An 18,075-nucleotide genomic window follows, 5' to 3' on the forward strand; every position below is an offset into this window, starting at 1 on the left:
AAATCACTGCAGATGGTGACTGGAGCCATGAAATTAAGAGACGCTTGCTCCTTGGAAGGAAAGCTATGACCAACCTAGATTAAAAAGCAGAGACATTGCTCTGCCAGCAAAGGTCTGTCTAGTCAAAGCTATGGTTTTTCTTAAGTCATGTATGGATGTGAGAGTTGGACAATAAAGAGAGCTGCATGCCGAAGAATTGATGCTTTTGATCTATGGTGTTGGAGAAGACTCTTGACAGTCCCTTGGACTGCAAGGCGATCCAACCAGTCCATCCTAAAAGAGATCAGTCCAGAATATTCATTGGAAGGACTGATGCTGAAGCTGAAACTCCAATACCTTGGCCACCTGATGCGAAGAACTGACTCCTTGAAAAAGACCCTGATGCTAAGAAAGACTGAAGGCAGGAGGATAAGGGCATGACAGAGGATGAGATGGCTGAATGGCATCACCGACTCAATGGACATGAGTTTGAGCAAGCTCCAGGAATTGGTGATGGACAGGGAAGCCTGGCATGCTGCAGTTCATGGGATCGCAAAGAGTCAGATACGACTGAGTGACTGAAGTGAAGTGAATAATCATTAGTAATCAAAGATGATAATCTTTAAATTCCAATTTAAAATAAATTGGTATGTGGTATCCTGTGTCATGAATATTTATACTTTTTTCCGCCAAGTACATGGGGCTGAAAATCAGATGCAACTTGATCTGGTCAATAAGAACTGTGTTACATCAAAATTCTGTCTTTACATATATACCATAGGGACTTCCCTGGTGGTCCAATGGTTAAGAATCTGCCTTCCAACGCAGGAGACGTGGGTTTGATTCTTGATCAGGGAACTAAGATCCTGTGAGGCAACTGAACCCATATGCCGCTACTAAAGAAGCCATGTGCTTGTGCCACAACTACTGAGCCCACATGCTCTGGCGCATGTACACCATAACTAGAGAAGCCTGTGCACTGCATGAAAAGACCGCATTTCTCAGTGAAGACCCAGCACAGCTAAACACACACACACACACACACAATAGAGGCCTAAATGACATATGGGAAATTCAGTTAGCTATTGTGATTTACCTAAAAGTTCTCACATTTATTCATTTTTAGTCTATAAACAGTTGATTATGTAGAGTAAAAAGTTTTACTATGTCGTGAATGGTAAGCATAAGCAAGATGGAGTTGGTAGGTGATACTTGAAGATTTGACCACACTGCCATGTATGACTGTTGGCGCCCCCAGACCCCATGTTTCAAGCTCTTTATGCAAGAAAAGATCACTGGGTTTTTTTTCCTTTCTAGAAAAGTTAAATGTGTTTGTTATTTTTATTTTTAAATGATTCACTTGATTTTGTATGTTTTTTATGACAGGTATCTTCACACAAGGACACCTGGGTCTGGTCGACATCATCTTCCAGTACATTCACTGTGAGGAGATCTATGAGGCGGTGAACATCCTGAGTAGTATGAACTGGGACACTCTGGGCTCTGAGTGCTTTATCAGCATGTGTGCCATCGTAAACCATCTTCTTAGACAAAAGCTCACGCCAGACAGAGAAGGTCCGATTTAAAATATATTTCATAAGTGAGTTTTGTATATACATGAAATATGTTTTACTGAGTTGGTTATTTTTTGAGGATGCTTTGGAGATGTGTTCAGTTCAGTTCAGTCGCTCAATTGTGTCCGACTCTCTGCGACCCCATGAATCACAGCACGCCAGGCCTCCATGTCCATCACCAACTCCCGGAGTTCACTCAAACTCATGTCCACAGAGTCGGTGATGTCATCCAGCCATCTCATTCTCTGTCGTCCCCTTCTCTTCCTGCCCCCAATCCCTCCAAGCACCAGAGTCTTTTCCAGTGAGTCAACTCGTCGCGTGAGGTGGCCAGAGTATTGCAGTTTCAGCTTTAGCATCAGTTCTTCCAATGAACACCCAGGATCGATCTCCTTTAGAATGGACTGGTTGGATCTCCTTGCAGTACAAGGGACTCTCAAGAGTCTTATCCAACACCACAGTTCAAAAGCATCAATTCTTCAGCGATCAGCTTTCTTCACAGTCCAATTCTCACATCCATACATGACCACGGGAAAAACCATAGCCTTGACTAGACGGACCTTGGTTGGCAAAGTAATGTCTCTGCTTTTTAATATACTATCTAGGTTGGTCATAACTTTCCTTCCACGGAATAAGCATCTTTTAATTTCATGGCTGCAGTGTTACTGGAACTTAAAAGACAAAAATATTCATGCCCTATTAAACTGACAAAATCGGGTATCAAATAATTACTCCTATATGGTAACTTACTGTATAGTATTTGGCAACATAATAACTTTTCTGTGTATACCTGTGTTGGAACTCACAATGAAGTCATTGCACATTTCAGACTAAGTTCATATGTAGAATATGCTCAGATTTTAAACTCTGATGAGGAATTTCATGTACTTTTTAGGGTTTGGAAGACAAAGGGTCCTAAACAAAAATCCTTATTTCTCCCTCACTTTAAACATTAGTATTTCTCACACTCCAAGTTCTTTGTCCAGACAATAAACCTTACCACTGATTGTGTGTGTTTGTGTGTGTGTGTGTGTGTGTGACAGAGACAGAATTACAGCTTGGGTTGTTCTTCTTGTTTTCATTCTAACCTAGACTTCTAATCCCCCTCTACCTTCTGGCTGCTTGGATTTCCTAACCTACTGTAAATAAGTAATTTTGTCCTAGGATCTCAGATGTTTATTTTCAGAGAGAGATGAGGCACTGTAACCTCCCCCTCCATGTGCCACATGGAATAATGAAATCAGTTTTTATATTTTCCAGTATATATTATTTTTGAGTAATTTATTTACTTAATGTAAAATGCATCTAAACATTCTTGAATTTGTATCTTTATTTCAAATGTTTGTGATTAGCATTGCCATTAATAGTGGGAAACCATGGTCAATGAAGACGTTTCTATAGGTGATTTACAAAGTAAAGAAAACAGGAAATATGTCAAAAAGCCTTTACTGGAGAGCTTTTTCCCTCACTGTTTTCTTTCCATATTTATAGATTTTCTTATCCCATCTTATTACATTTCAAAGTAAACATGGTAGGTAGTATTCTGTTGGAGAAGGAAATGGCAACCCACTCCAGTGTTCTTGCCTGGAGAATCCCAGGGACGGGTGAGCCTGGTGGCCTGCCGTCAGTGGGGTCACACAGAGTCGGACACGACTGAAGTGACTTAGCAGCAGCAGCAGCAGTATTCTGTACCTAACCTTCTTTTTAGTAATTTTAGAGAATAATCAGTAAGAACATGTTTTTTAAGAAGTCTGCATCATGAGACTTGGCCTCAACTCATAGGAGGCCCACAATATTTATTTAATGTTAATTGAATGTGCTTTTTGGAGGTAGTCCAATACATCTATGGAGATTCCAATGCGTCTGCAGTGAGAAAATGCCTAGCACATGCTTGACCCACAGTAGGTACTCAATGAATATTACTTAAAAATAAAAAGAAGAGAATTTGGGGGCTCTAAGATTACTGTAATATTTTCACCTGCAGACTTATCTCAAGTAATTATTTGTTAGTATTGGTATACTCTCAAGATTAGGTAGGTAGCAGGGTCCCTAAAGAAAGCCTGTTTTGGTAGCATAACCCATGTAAGAGATCATAAATTTACAGTTGAGGAAATATGAAGACAGTAATATATTGACTCTTACTTAGAACACCGTGAAATTGTTAGCACCTTAGTGAATTTGTGTTGTAAGATTCCTGTGTGGTAAGTAAGATTATTAGGGAATTCACAAATGGGTATTATCAGGTTCCTGCATTAATAAAGGATATTATCAAGGAACCATATTGGGTGGATAAAGGAAAATAAAAAATTTGTATGATACAGTAGGCTATTAAAATAAAATGCTTTCATGATGCTAGGTTATCAGAATATGTACATTTTAAGTAGGTGTATGCATTTTCCCCCAAGTAATTGCAAAACACTTTTCTAAAACATTCACAGTTATTCTCTGTTGAGATTTATTCTATCTGAATCTAACAAATTTGACATGGTAATATGTTTCCTTTTATTAATGGAGCCCAGTGAGCTCTTTTATTTGTAGCTGGGGCTGTGGTTATCTTCAAGATCTTCATTTCTGCCTTAAACATCAAGCTGGGCTATCTAATGAACCTGTAACTGTGCTGGGAGCTACAAGTATTCCATGTAGGCTCAAACATTGCAGATGTACGAAACATGCTGTCAAGAAAACAAGCAATGGCAAGAGAATCTGGTTTGTTTTCACAATGGCATTGCTGTATTCAATTTTAATCTAAATTGACTGCTGCTTTGAAAGAAAATACCCCCAAAGTTCATCTTACTTTACTGTCTAGATCTGAGATTAAAAAAAGAAATTACCAGCAGCTTAGCAAAGTCCATAGCAATTACTCTGATGAGGTAGTTAGTGCTTTCAAACCCAAATATACCTAAAAGAGTTCTACTAAATAAGGAATTGTTTATTCAACCTAGTGCTAGTAGTGCAAAAAAAAAAAAAAATCAGTGGAATCCTACTGTGAGCTGTGCTCTCATACAACTCTCACCATTATGGTAATTATATATTTCCCAGTTATTTCTTGGAGGTAACACAACCCCACTGGCATGTCTTGGCAAAAGTGTAAATTAGACAAAAAGTGCCCTTTTCACTAGCCCTTTGGCTTATCAAACCTGCTCTCCAGTCCTTCTTTCCTATCAGGAAGTCAGTTGACCAGAGTAGAGTAGCATGGGATCCCTCCCAGGGATGTTCGCTTTCACCCTTGGACAAAACCAAAAGTGCTGTGTTGTTTAGGACAGTATTTAGGAAAGGGAGAGGGATTTTTGATCTTTAAGTTGTAACAAAGAAATATTATTACTCCAATAAGTCTGTTTATATTTGCATTATTTTAAAAGATATTTCTAATACTGATTTCAATGCCTAATTTAGTAAGACTAGTTTTCTCCTTTCAGCTAAAGAGAGTAAATGTTGTGCATACTGTGAGTTGATTTTACTGGAAATACTAGTTTCAAATTGTGTATTCTGATGAGTCACTGTTTTAATTACCCATTTGTGGTGAGAGGTTGATTCATTATGGATTTCTTCAGTTGTGACAGCTTTTTGTTGCTCAGAGTCATTGTCAGCTTTGCTTCAAGTGAAAGTTTATACACAGGTTTGTTTTTGTACCAGCTGTCATATTTTAATTTCATCTTTTCCTGCAACAGGCTCACATTTCATCCAAGTTTGCAAAACCTGACTGACTGCAAACATGAGTATTCTGTTGTAATTGAAGGAGTTTCACTTGTTTTAGTGCTTCTATGTTTGAATTCCACAGCACAGCTTGAGGCAAGCCTTGGAACCTTCTATGCTCCAACAAGACCACTCCTGGATACGACTATATTAGAATACAGAGACCAAATCAGCAAATATGCAAGGAGATTCTTCCACCACTTGCTCAGGTAAATGATAATTTCGGACTAATTAGCGTCAGACTAATTACCTATTTAAGGAACCATCTTCGTTAATTAGAATATTCCGTAATATGTCTGTCTCTTTTCCAATAGTCTGTCCCTTAATAGAAAAACAAATCAGCTCTTGATATTCTTTCTTTAATTTGTTCTTAAGGACTATATTAAGGACTATACTGGAGTATCATTGAGGTCTTTTACATCATCAGTACACTTGAATAAAATTGTCCCTTTAATATGAAAGCTAAAGTTGTTTTAAAAATATTAACTTATTTGTACTCTTAAGAACAGAGAAATGTTTAATTGCTGCTAAAATAAATGTGCTATAAAGTTATAAGACAGTCTGCTGGTATGCTTTACTTTCAGAATTACTATAGAGAGATTTGTCCATTGTTTTCCTATATAATGTAGCAAGTTGCTAGCTTCACTGTGTCTCATTTTCTCGCCTTTAAATTCCTTTAATTCCTTTAGTCTTAAGGATTATATGAAAAATTAGGTAATGTCAAGAAATCACTCTGAGACAGATGCTGTAGAAGTTGAAGGAGAAGAATATAGAGCATATTCTCTCTATATAAAATTGAAAAAAATGGGTGGAAGATGAATGGATGGATGGAGATAAATAACTAGCCAGTTACTTTAGGGATACACCTAAATATATCAATGCTAGAAGTAAAAAGAGGGAAGTGTTTAGAAAAAAATTTAGGATATTGTGGAGCGGGTTAAGAGAAATACAAGAGAATAAGCCCATGGGAGCCTCCAAGGTATTAGTAATATTCCTTTTCTTAAAGTGAGTGCAGTATATAGCAGGGTCCATTAAAAAGTATTATTATTTTACCTGAAAATATACATTTTGTATACTTTAATATATGATATATTTTATAACAGAAAGTAATAGAATTTTCAGTTACTACATCCAGTCAAACTGGGTTTCAATTTTACTTCTAGTGTACCCTGTTACAACTGAGTTCTTTTCAACTCAGGAAGTTTCTGAGTTTATCAGTTGACAAATGAGTAAACTATAAAGTGGTATTTTGATCTCTACTGAACAGTGAAACCTTTGGAAAACAGTCTTTTTAGAAGCTAGAAATGTTAATATATTGTGTATGTTATGACCTACAATTGAATGTTGCCTTTTTATCTGAATGACTTCAGTATATTCCAAGAGATCCTTCACCCTAAATGAAGCAGTGTTCCATCTATAAACATACACATCTTCATGACAAAGATACTGAAACTGACATCACATTTATTTGGACTTACGGCTTTATTCTTTGCTCTATTATTCTACTTTCCTTGTTTCTGGGGAAAATTAATTAATTCACCTCTTGCCTGAAGAGCATAAAAAGATTAACATTAATGAAGCTGACATTCTGGTGGTATATTCTTAGTGGCCTCACTGTCTCCGGCCTGTCTGATTTTAGGTAGTGATTTGGTTGTGCATAAGTATCACATTTTATAATGCTGCTGGCTTTAGAATACTCATATCCTACTAATATTCACACGTTCTACTGATGTGCAATTTTATCATTGATTTTTCTCAGACATAATATTCTAATTATTATTTGGATGTATTTTGATGAGGTGACTAGTACTATCATTATTATTAGACTGTAGCTTTTCTGTGTGATTACATCTGAAATTGAACATTGTCTCTTAGAGTATACTAGGTTTTTCATGTTTCCTTTTTTGTACGCTTTCTATTGTTTCAATTATAAGGAATGTTTGGTAGTTCTTTTGACAGTAGGCTATACATGGCATTAGAAAACAGAAACATAAGTTTAGAAGAAATTGAATGAGATAAGTTAGAACCATCCTTTTGTTTAATCTTCCAACAAGAAGTTCTGCGTAAGTGAAGAGAAAAAGGCCAAGTACAATTCTGTATTTGTGAAGTACTAGAATTGCATCATTTTTTCTCTTTTTTCTGTACTTTGCTAGCCAGTATTTTAATACTCTAAAAAAAAGTTATGAGATAACAGAATAAGTCCTAAAGGTGAAGATCATCATAAAGTAAATTAAAGATGAAGAAAAGGAGCCCCATGCAGAGTAGAGATATATCTAAGATCACTCGCTGGTTAAGCTGAGGACTCAGATTGCTTGAGTCCAGATTAAAAAAAGAATAAAATATTATGTTGATTTTAATATCAAAAAGTATGTAGTGAGGTCATAGTATGAATTTATGCTGATATACACGTATACTGTGTGGGCTTTTAAAACAAATGTTTTGGTTTACAGTTTTGTTTTTATCTTGATAGTAGTAGAAGTCCAGAGATAGCTTTTTGTTTCTTGACCTTTTTTGTCTTGAGCAAATATGAAACTTATTTTGACAGCCTTCCTTCAAATCCAAATGAATCTTAATTTTGAAACTTACTTCTCGTGTCCTTTACTGACAACTTTTTGTATGTGTTCCAAGTGGTCAGCGTTCATTAAAGAAATGCTTCTTACCAGTGTAAATCATTGCTCCTAACATTAAAGATAGAAATCAGTAGAAGTACAATCTTGATATGGTAGCTAAACAAGGTGATTGTTACAATAAAATTTTAAAAGAGATTGTACAGCTCAGTTCATAAAATCATTAAGCTGGAAGAACTGACCTATAGAATGTGACTTAAAAAATTCAGTGTGTTATCCTTTACTCTCACATTCCAAACTCGCTGACACCAAATATGTGGGTTTTTTCCTCCACACCTACCAATCCTCTTGACACCAGCTCTATAGTTCATATCAATTCTGATACTAACCAGAGTTAACTCAGATCCCACATTATTAAGAGCTCAGTCTTGTAAGATTATCCCTACTTCATATGCCATTCACAGGTAATAGATTCCCAGGTTACCTGCAATTTCTGTCTGACTTGTCTACAAATCGTCCATTCCTGCCATCCCCTCCACATGTTCAATAGTATACTAGAGTGGCTCACAGAACCCAGGAAAATAGAGCTTGCTTACTATTGGCAATATTTTAAAGGATACAAATAAAAGCCAGATAGAGAGATGCATGGGGCTAATAATGTGGGAAAGGACTCGAAGCCTCCATGCCCTCCAAGTGTATCACCGTCCCAGCTCCTCCACTTTCAGTCCAGAAGCTCTCTGAATCTCCTCCTTTTGAGTCTTTATGGAGGCTGCATTACATAGCCATGATTGGTTAAATAATTGGCCACTCGTGATTAATTCAACATCTAGCTCCCCTTTCTTCCCTTCTCCCCAGAAGTTCAGGAGTGAGGCTGAAGTTCTGCTAATCATGTGGTTGATTTCCCTCACTTCAGCCCCTATCTGTAGAGGCTTTTAGAAAGTCAGCTCATTAATCTAAACTCAGGTATGGTTGAAAGGGGATTGTTATGAGTAACAACAGACTTTATTTTCATCTTTTTGGCTCTGTATCACTTAGGAAGTTCCAGGAAGCTCTTTCGTCACAAATAGGACAAAGATCTAATATATATTTCATATTACTATAAATCACAATATCATAGAAGGAAGATGTAAGTTTGCCTAAATTAAATTCGAAAGGTGATTGTTCATTTCTCTGCTTCCATAAAATTGAATACTCTTCCAGAACTGCTGAATAAGGAAGTATTAGCAAGTAAGAGTTTTCACTATAAACAAATAGAAACTATAAGAGAAATTCCTAGATAATGATGAAATAAAAGGGCAAACATTTCAAATGAATGTGCCACATATGAAGCTTATTTTACTAACATGGAAATATAATTCATTTTACTTATTTCTCCTCTTAACTGTGAGAATATAATTTTCTGACTCAAATGGTGTTACTGTTTTTTTATAATTTTGTTTATTTATTTATTTATTTTTGGCTGTGCTAGGTCTTTGTTGCTGTGCACAGACTTTGCTCTGGTTGTGGCGAGCAGGAGCTACTCTCTACCTGTGGTGCCCAAGCTTCTCATTGCAGTGACTTTTTTGTTGTGGAGCAGAGCCTCTAGGGCACGTGGGCTTCGGTAGTTAACTGCATATGGCTCAGTAGTTGGCAGTTCTCGGGCTCTGGAGCATGGGCTCAATAATTGTGGTGCATGGGCTTAGTTGCTCCACAGCAAGTGGGATCTTCCTGGATCAGAGATCGAACCTGTGTCTTCTGCACTGACAGGCAGATTCCTTAGTACTGAACCACCAGGGAAGCTCTCAAATGGTATTATTGATTGTGGCACATTAGATTTTTTTTTTTAATGCCTATAGTAAGCAAAATCTTGGGAGAAGGAGCTTTATTGCCTGGAAATAAAAATATCATGTTTATAAAATATTTGTGGGGAAATGTACTGATGTTTGCATTTTCCATGGCACTGCAACAAAAAAAGTGAGATGAATTGATGCACAGAAAGGGAAATGAATACATATGTGATAAAACAGTATTGTAAAATGATGATAGAATCTAAGTGGTAGAATATATATATATTATGTCAACTTCCCTGGATGTTTGAAAATTTGTGTAATATTGGAAGATAATGTGTATTATGTTGGAGTCAATATTTATACTTAGAATTCAGGGGGGAAGTAATCTCTTAGAAATGACTCTTGGCTTATGAAAAGTATGTATGTTAGGCAAAAAGAAACTGTTAACCAATTTGATTTTTAAATGGCTTTTTAAAATTTACTTTTTACTAATAAAGCATACTCAGTAAATAAAACAATTTTATGAAATCAATTCAAAGAATATAAGTACTAAAACACTTACCTAAGAATATTTGGAGAATGAGAATGATCTACAGAGAAAAACTTACTAGTCAGACCATCTATTTAATGGATAATATATTTAAAATGTTTGTTTGGAGCATCGTTGAGCTGGCAGGAAACTTAGGGAAATACTCATAGGTTGAAATGACAAGGATGCTTGATTCCATAAGAGTAAGCAAGGTCACAGTTTGTCTTGAGGGCATTTGCTGGCACCTGACAGTGAGGTGCTTGGTTTATAAAGGCTGTGTACTCAGAGGATTGGAGACAAAGCCTAGGGCTCAAGCAGAATGGGAAATTGGATCAGGGATTCCCACATCAATTTAGGACCTTTGAAGGGCAGCATTTTCCTTGAGAGATCTAAAAAGAAGGAAGGTATGAGATGAAGGAAGAAATGGTTAAACTTGTGAGAGCCTAAACAAAAATTGATCATGTAAAACATAAACACTGATGTCTAATTCAAGTGATTAAAATTAAAATAAAATTCTGTACAATGATAACATATAAATCAGAAGAGAAGTGAAAAAATTAAAGCAGTCTAAGGTTCCTGACTTTTAAAGTGAAGGTAGAGATACTTATTAATACCAGGTTTTATAAGTAAAAGATACAAGGTAAAATTTCTGGGGTACTCACTGAAAGAATAGAAATAGAGTATATAATTTTCAAACAAATAGAGTGAAAATGTTGGATAAGGGGGAAAAATACTGAATCTCAAAGAAGGCAAGAATTGGGGGAGGGTGCATCATTAGAGGGGAAAACCATAAAAAAAGATGAAAACCAGAAACACAATAATAGTAGAAATGAATTTTAAAAATCAGTAATCATTGTCAATGTAAGTAGATTAAAATTTTCATTTGCAGAGATTGTTGAAACAGTTTTTTCTAAGTTTTTACAAGAGACACCTAAAACATAGGAAGTTTAAAAGCTAGAGAATGCGTAAAGAATTATACTAGGTCAAATGAGAACTAGTAATGTTATATAAATAGTCTATAAAGCAAAATCAGTACTAGAGATTACTATAGATTGGTATCAATAGAAAAATCAATTGATATAATACTTCTAAATGTGTACAATTACACATAAAATAAAAATTGAAAAATCAACTTTTCACAGTTAAAAAATTTAATTCCTTTCATATGGTAATTGATAGATTAACTTAACAAAGTATCATTAAGGAAATAGATAATATTGATATAATGGACATGTATACAGTGCTGTTGCTTCCTGACCTGCAAATACGTTTCTCAAGAAGCAGGTCAGATGGTCTGGTATTCCCATCGCTTTCAGAATTTTCCACAGTTTATTGTGATCCACACAGTCAAAGGCTTTGGCATAGTCAATGAAGCAGATGTTTTTCTGGAACTCTCTTGCTTTTTCGATGATCCAGCCAATGTTGGCAATTTGATCTCTGGTTCCTCTGCTGTTTCTAAAACCAGCTTGAACATCTGGAAGTTCACAGTTCACGTATTGCTGAAGCCTGGCTTGGACAATTTTGAGCATGAATTTACTAGTGTGTGAGATGACTGCAATTGTACAGTAGTTTGAGCATTCTTTGGCATTGCCTTTCTTTGGGAATGGAATGAAAACTGACCTTTTCCAGTCCTGTGGCTACTGCTGAGAGTTTTCCAAATTTGCTGGTATATTGAGTGCAGCAGTTTCACAGTATCATCTTTCAAGATTTGAAATAGCTCAACTGGAATTCCATCCCCTCCACTAGCTTTGTTCATAGTGATGCTTCCTAAGGCCCACTTGACTTCACATTCCAGGATGTCTGGCTCTAGGTGAGTGATCACACCATCGTGATTATCTGGGTCGTGAAGCTCTTTTTTGTACAGTTCTTCTGTGTATTCTTGCCACCTCTTCTTAATGTCTTCTGCTTCTGTTAGGTCCATACCATTTCTGTCCTTTATCAAGCCCATCTTTGCATGAAATGTTCCCTTGGTATATGCAGGTCAGGAAGCAATAGTTCGAACCTCACATGGAACAACAGACTGGTTCCAAATAGGAAAAGGAGTACATCAAGGCTGTATACTGTCACCCTGATTATTTAACTTATATGCAGAGCACATCATGAGAAACGCTGGGCTGGAAGAAGCACAAATGGAATCAAGATTGCCGGGAGAAATATCAATAACGTCAGATTTGCAGATGACACCACCCTTATGGCAGAAAGTGAAGAGGAACTAAAAAGCCTCTTGATGAGAAAGAGGAGAGTGAAAAAATTGGCTTAAAGCTCAACATTCAGTAAACTAAGATAAGATCATGGCATCTGGTCCCATCACTTCATGGCAAATAGATGAGGAAACAGTGGAAACAGTGTCAGACTTTATTTTGGGGGGCTCCAAAATCACTGAAGATGGTGATTGCAGCCATGAAATTACAAGACGCTTATTCCTTGGAAGGAAAGTTATGACCAACCTAGATGGCATATTAAAAAGCAGAGACATTACTTTGCCAACCAAGGTATGTCTAGTCAAGGCTATGGTTTTTCCTGTGGTCATGTATGGATGTGAGAGTTGGACAGTGAAGAAAGTTGAGCACCGAAGAATTGATGCTTTTGAACTGTGGTGTTGGAGAAGACTCTTGAGAGTCCCTTGGACTGCAAGGAGATCCAACCAGTCCATCCTAAAGGAGATCAATCCTGGGTATTAATTGGAAGGACTGATACTGAGGCTGAAACTCCAATACTTCGGCCACCTCATGCAAAAAGTTGACTCCCTGGAAAAGAGTCTGATGCTGGGAGGGATTGGGGGCAGGAGAAGAAGGGGACGACAGAGGATGAGATGGTTGGATGGCATCACCAACTATATGGACATGAGTTTGGGTAAACTCCGGGAGTTGGTGATGGACAGGGAGACCTGGCATGCTGTGATTCATGTGATTCAAGAGTCAGACACAACTGAGTGATTGAACTGAACTGATACAGTACTATATAAAATTGGAGACTATACTTTTTTCATAAAAGCAGTTTACAAAACTAATAACTAGGCTTATTGCAGTGATCATTTTATAATGTACAGAGATATCAAATCATGACAGTAGATCAGTTATACCTGTTTTTTAAAAAGCACCATGTAATTTAAGAAAATACTGGTAAAATAAGCCTAAAAAAAGTAGAAGGAAAGAAATATGTTCAAAAATTAATGTAACGACAAATCATAGAAGTGAATTAATAAAGTTAAGCATTTGTTCTTTGATAAGATTGGTAAAATAGAAAATAGTGAACACTACTAGGGATGTAAAAGGAATCTAATGTTAGAAATGTCAGAAATTTTGAAAAATTAAAAGAAATACTATGAATAACTTCATTACAAAAAACTTGAAAACTTAGAGGAAATTTCTTTAAAAAATAAAAATAACCAAAGCTGACTGAAAAATAGAATATCTGAATAGCTCTATAACCATTATTGAAATTAAATTAGTAATTAAGACTTTTCCCTCAAAGTAAGCCAGTCCCAGGGTGTTTTTAACAAATGAGGGTCTACGCTATACTTACACTTTTTCTCCATTGTGTTTCTTTTAGTTGTTTTTTTAAATGCATATTTTTTACATTATTGCACATGAAATTTTTAAAAAATCCTGAATTGATTCACTATGATGACCTTCTAAGAGACTTTTATTTTCTTTGATATGGTAATTATATTTAAAGATTGACTCTAGAAAGTGACTCTTAGATCTGAGCAGATCTTTTTAGGAAAAGGATCAAAGAACAAAATGGAAAAATAGAAAAAGGGAACAAGGACAAAACCTTAAGGCCTTTAATTGAAAGCCCCTAGATAAGTGTGCTTTTTTATAGATGAAGGAGGTTATTTTCATGTGGGCCATTAGGGCTGTTTGGAAATGAAAACTGTGGGTAGAGGGGAACTTGAGATTCTTGCCAAGAGGTGAGGAAAGTTCTACCATAATGACAGTTTGAAAAAAGTTGTAATGCTAATCAGTAAAGTAGTAAACCAAACAAAATTGGTTCAGGATAGGTACAGGTAACTTGAAGGTCATTTCATGAACAGATTCATGAAGTCTGTTTCGACAGACTTGGTTCTTCTTCCTCAAGGTTCCTCTTTTAGAGCTAATCCCCTTTTGCTCTTTGATCCTTTTCCTAAACAAAGGTAACTGTAATCAGTTCAGTTCAGTTCACAGTTACTCAGGAAATGGCCCAAAGCATCCAAACTGTGTTACATTTGGCAGTATGGCTTTCCTTTACAGCATCGCTTCCCTATATATATATAACTATACCAGTGAAATAAGTCCTTAAATTTTACTTACATTGCTCACATTCTCTCTCAGATATTATGTCTAATAATAAAAATGGGTAAAACTCGATTATAAGGAAAATCATGATTATGTAAAAAGCTACAGTAATAGCCATTCTTTTCCACTTGTATTACTGTAATGGCCTTAAGACCTCTTCGTTGTCCAGTGTGAAAGAAATATACTAGATTCTTTATAGAGGTGGACTTAAGAATAATGATAGTTTGCTTATTAGGTGTTATATTGAATAGATGAATCTTAAGACTTTTTTTCACCCCAGTCATTACTGTTTTCATTTGTGATGTACAAAATTCATTTTCTGCCTGAATTCTAGTTGAGTTGTTTATTCAGAACTATTTATTCTTATTTTCTCTTGGATGTTAACTCTCCGTGGTCTTCTCCATTACTCTTCTTCAATGAATGATTTCCTGGGCCTGGGCAAAAGGCCACATTTATAAGTGAGGAAACTCTGTCTGCAGGTTTGACACTTCTGACCAAGGCAGTTGTTGACCTTAAACTCCAGACTTGCCCCAACTGATGGCCTCCTTCTGCTTCTTGTCAGCAAGTCTTAACTCTCTTTAGTTTAGCAGATGAAAGTGATTAAAAAACACTAGGATGTATTCATGTTAACTGTATTAAGTACATGGCCTCTGGGCACATTTGAGTGTAGCGCCTAGCCACAACTGGTATGTACTCAGGATGACTGCTGACATGTAAGATAGACCATGTAACACAATTATAGCTATTTTAAAGCTGTGGTGTGAAGACACCCTTTATCAACAATGCAAAAATCAGAGATGTCTTCTCTGACAGTGAAGGACATATATGATATGCAGATTGTGGCTATTAAGAGAGAGATGATTCTTGGCTACTGAGTACTTTATAAAGCCTAGGAAGAAATTCTGCTTTGTTAGATATTCTAACCTGTTGAGGTCTGGAAAAGAGACATGCAGAGAAGATACAGTCAATAATTTATTAGGCAGATTGTGTATATCTGCGGATCTCATAGCTCAAGGAAAGGCCATCATAGAGTATAATAAATGAACCTCAATAAATAAATGGAGAAGGCAATGGCAACCCACTCCAGTACTCTTGCCTGGAAAATTCCATGGATGGAGGTGCCTGGTAGGCTGCAGTCCATGGGGTCGTGAAGAGTCAGACAAGACTGAGCAACTTCACTTTCACTTTTCACTTTCATGCATTGGAGAAGGAAATGGCAGCCCACTCCAGTGATCTTGCCTGGAGAATCCGAGGGACGGCGCAGCATGGTGGGCTGCTGTCTATGGGGTCTCACAGAGTCGGACATGACTGAAGCAGCAGCAGCAGCAATAAATAAGTTTCAGAGTATGTTTATTTTTATGTGAAATGCTTCTTGTGTGTTTGATAAAGTATAGATATAACATTAATAATTACTCTTTTATTACATTTTAAACTTATTAGAACTCAAAAAACTATGAACAGATGTTATAACCTTATTTCTACTTATAGTAAGTATCGGCACCCATCTGTCATATTCTAGAGTATACAGGATAAGTACCATTCGGTTCCAACTCTTTAAATTCTCCTCACTTCCATTCTACTTTCCGCTGATAACCATGGTCAAATAATAAAATATTCAGCTTGCTATATAGGTTCTGATTCTTATTAACTATCTCATAAAATTTTATGTAAAGAGGTGCTTGACTTTTGTCAGTACTTTGAGAACTAAGGAGCATCTATCTAAATTTTAGGGATGTAACAAATATTAGCTTCCTTCAAAAAGGTAACATATGTGCCTCAGAAGTGTTGAAATGACTGAAAAAAAAGACATTACTTTGGTGAAATCTTTCTTGAACACTCTGATCTCATGTGGTTATTGCTGTGAGAGGATATGTATTTGTCTTTTATTTCATAGATTTTATCAATGTTGTTTAAACCTAAAGCTCTCCCATGAATTCAGCTCTCCTGATCCACAGGACTGCATATTGTCATTGCACTTTAGAACATTATGCTACATTTTGGCCTAAATAAAAGTAACTTCCTGATTGTAGAAGTAATAGATGATTTTCTTTCACAGTATAGTATCATTGCCTTCTTCTTTTCATGTCAGTAAAAATAGATTAACATCATGCATTATAAAGACGTACCACCAGCCACCCTCTTATTCATGAACATGGACTGTTTCCAAATTTTTGCTACTTTGAGCAATGCTGTAATAGACACCATACTCATGTATCTTCATGAGTGTATTCATGCACGCACACAGACACGCGCACACACACATATATTTGTGCATTTATCTTATTATTTCCTGAGAGTGAATTCCTAGAAGTGAAATTTCCTAGTCAGAAGTTATTCACATTTATAAGATTCTTGATACATCTTTGTCAAATGTTCCTGTCACCATTTTGTCAAATTAGTCATCATAACCACAGTTGAAATAATATCTTAAAGTGATGACAAATAGGTAAAATTTGGCACCTTGCTGCTTTAATTTTTGCTGTATTAAATTCATTCATATTTAAACATTTTAGATAATAAACTTTATTGTTTAGAGCGATGAAATTTGAGGCAAACTTGAGAGGAAAATCTGGAGATTTCCAATATGCGCTCTCTCCCCGACCTGCTTTAATATTGATCTTTTTTTTTCTACTAATAGTTATAAGCATACATTTTCATATATAGATATGTGTCTATATATATAAAAGCTATTTGTATTTTGTGAAAGATTACTATTTAATGTGTGCCAGTTAAAGCTAAGGACTTTATACATGATCACATTTAATCTTCACGTCATAACATGTAAACATGTATTATCCTTGTTTTATAAATGAAGATATTCAGGGAGATTGACTAACTTGTTTAATAAAATATGTGGCAGACCAGGATTGTAACTTGAGTCCATCTGACCTCAAAGTCTCAGTTCAGTTCAGCTCAGTCGCTCAGTCATGTCCGACTCTTTGCGACCCCATGGACTGCAGCATGCCAGGCTTCCCTGTCCATCACCAACTCCCGGAGTTTGCTCAAACTCATGTCCATCGAGTCCGTGATGCCATCCAACCACCTCGTCCTCTGTCGTCCCCTTCTCCTCCCACCTTCAATCTTTCCCAGCATCAGGGTCTTTTCAGATGAGTCAGTTCTTCACATCAGGTGGCCAAAGTGCTTCAGCTTCAGCATCAGTCCTTCCAGTGACTATTCAGGACTGATTTCCTTTAGGATGGACTGATTGGATCTCCTTGCAGTTCAAGTGACTCTCAAGGGTCTTTTCCAACACCACAGTTCAAAAGCATCAGTTCTTTGGTGCTCAGCCTTTTTAATGGTCCAACTCTCACATCCATACACAACTACTGGAAAAACTATAGCCCTAACTATACAGACCTTTGTTGGCAAAATAATGTCTCTGCTTTTTAATATGCTGTCTAGGTTGGTCATAGCTTTTTTTCCAAGGAGCAAGTGTCTTTTAATTTCATGGCTGCAGTAACTGTCCACAGTGATTTTAGAGCCCAAGAAAATAAAGTCTCTCACTGTTTCCACTGTTTCTCCATCTATTTGCCATGAGGTGATGGGACCGGATGCCATGATCTTTGTTTTTTGAATGTTGAGTTTTAAGCCAGCTCTTTTCACTCTCTTCTTTCAGCTTCATCAAGAGGCTCTTAGTTTTTCTTTGCTTTCTGCCATAAGGGTGGTGTCTTCTGCATATCTGGGGTTATT

General features: G+C 36.5%; 1 protein-coding gene across 9 annotated transcripts in view; it reads left to right on the forward strand.

The window, feature by feature from the left end:
• Window positions 1-18,075, forward strand: part of WDPCP (WD repeat containing planar cell polarity effector) — a 385,832-nt gene that overhangs the window by 205,716 nt on the left and 162,041 nt on the right. For all 9 annotated transcript variants that reach the window (XM_088841307.1, XM_088841310.1, XM_088841313.1 and 6 more), the window contains 2 exons: window positions 1,366-1,554; window positions 5,329-5,452. In XM_088841307.1, coding sequence (XP_088697433.1) covers window positions 1,366-1,554; window positions 5,329-5,452 — 313 coding nt within the window. The remainder of the gene's footprint in view (window positions 1-1,365; window positions 1,555-5,328; window positions 5,453-18,075) is intronic.

This window comes from Moschus berezovskii, chromosome 11 (genome assembly GCF_049115385.1).
Source record: "Moschus berezovskii isolate FMDL1 chromosome 11, NW_MosBer_1.0, whole genome shotgun sequence".
Classification (NCBI taxonomy): domain Eukaryota; kingdom Metazoa; phylum Chordata; class Mammalia; order Artiodactyla; family Moschidae; genus Moschus; species Moschus berezovskii.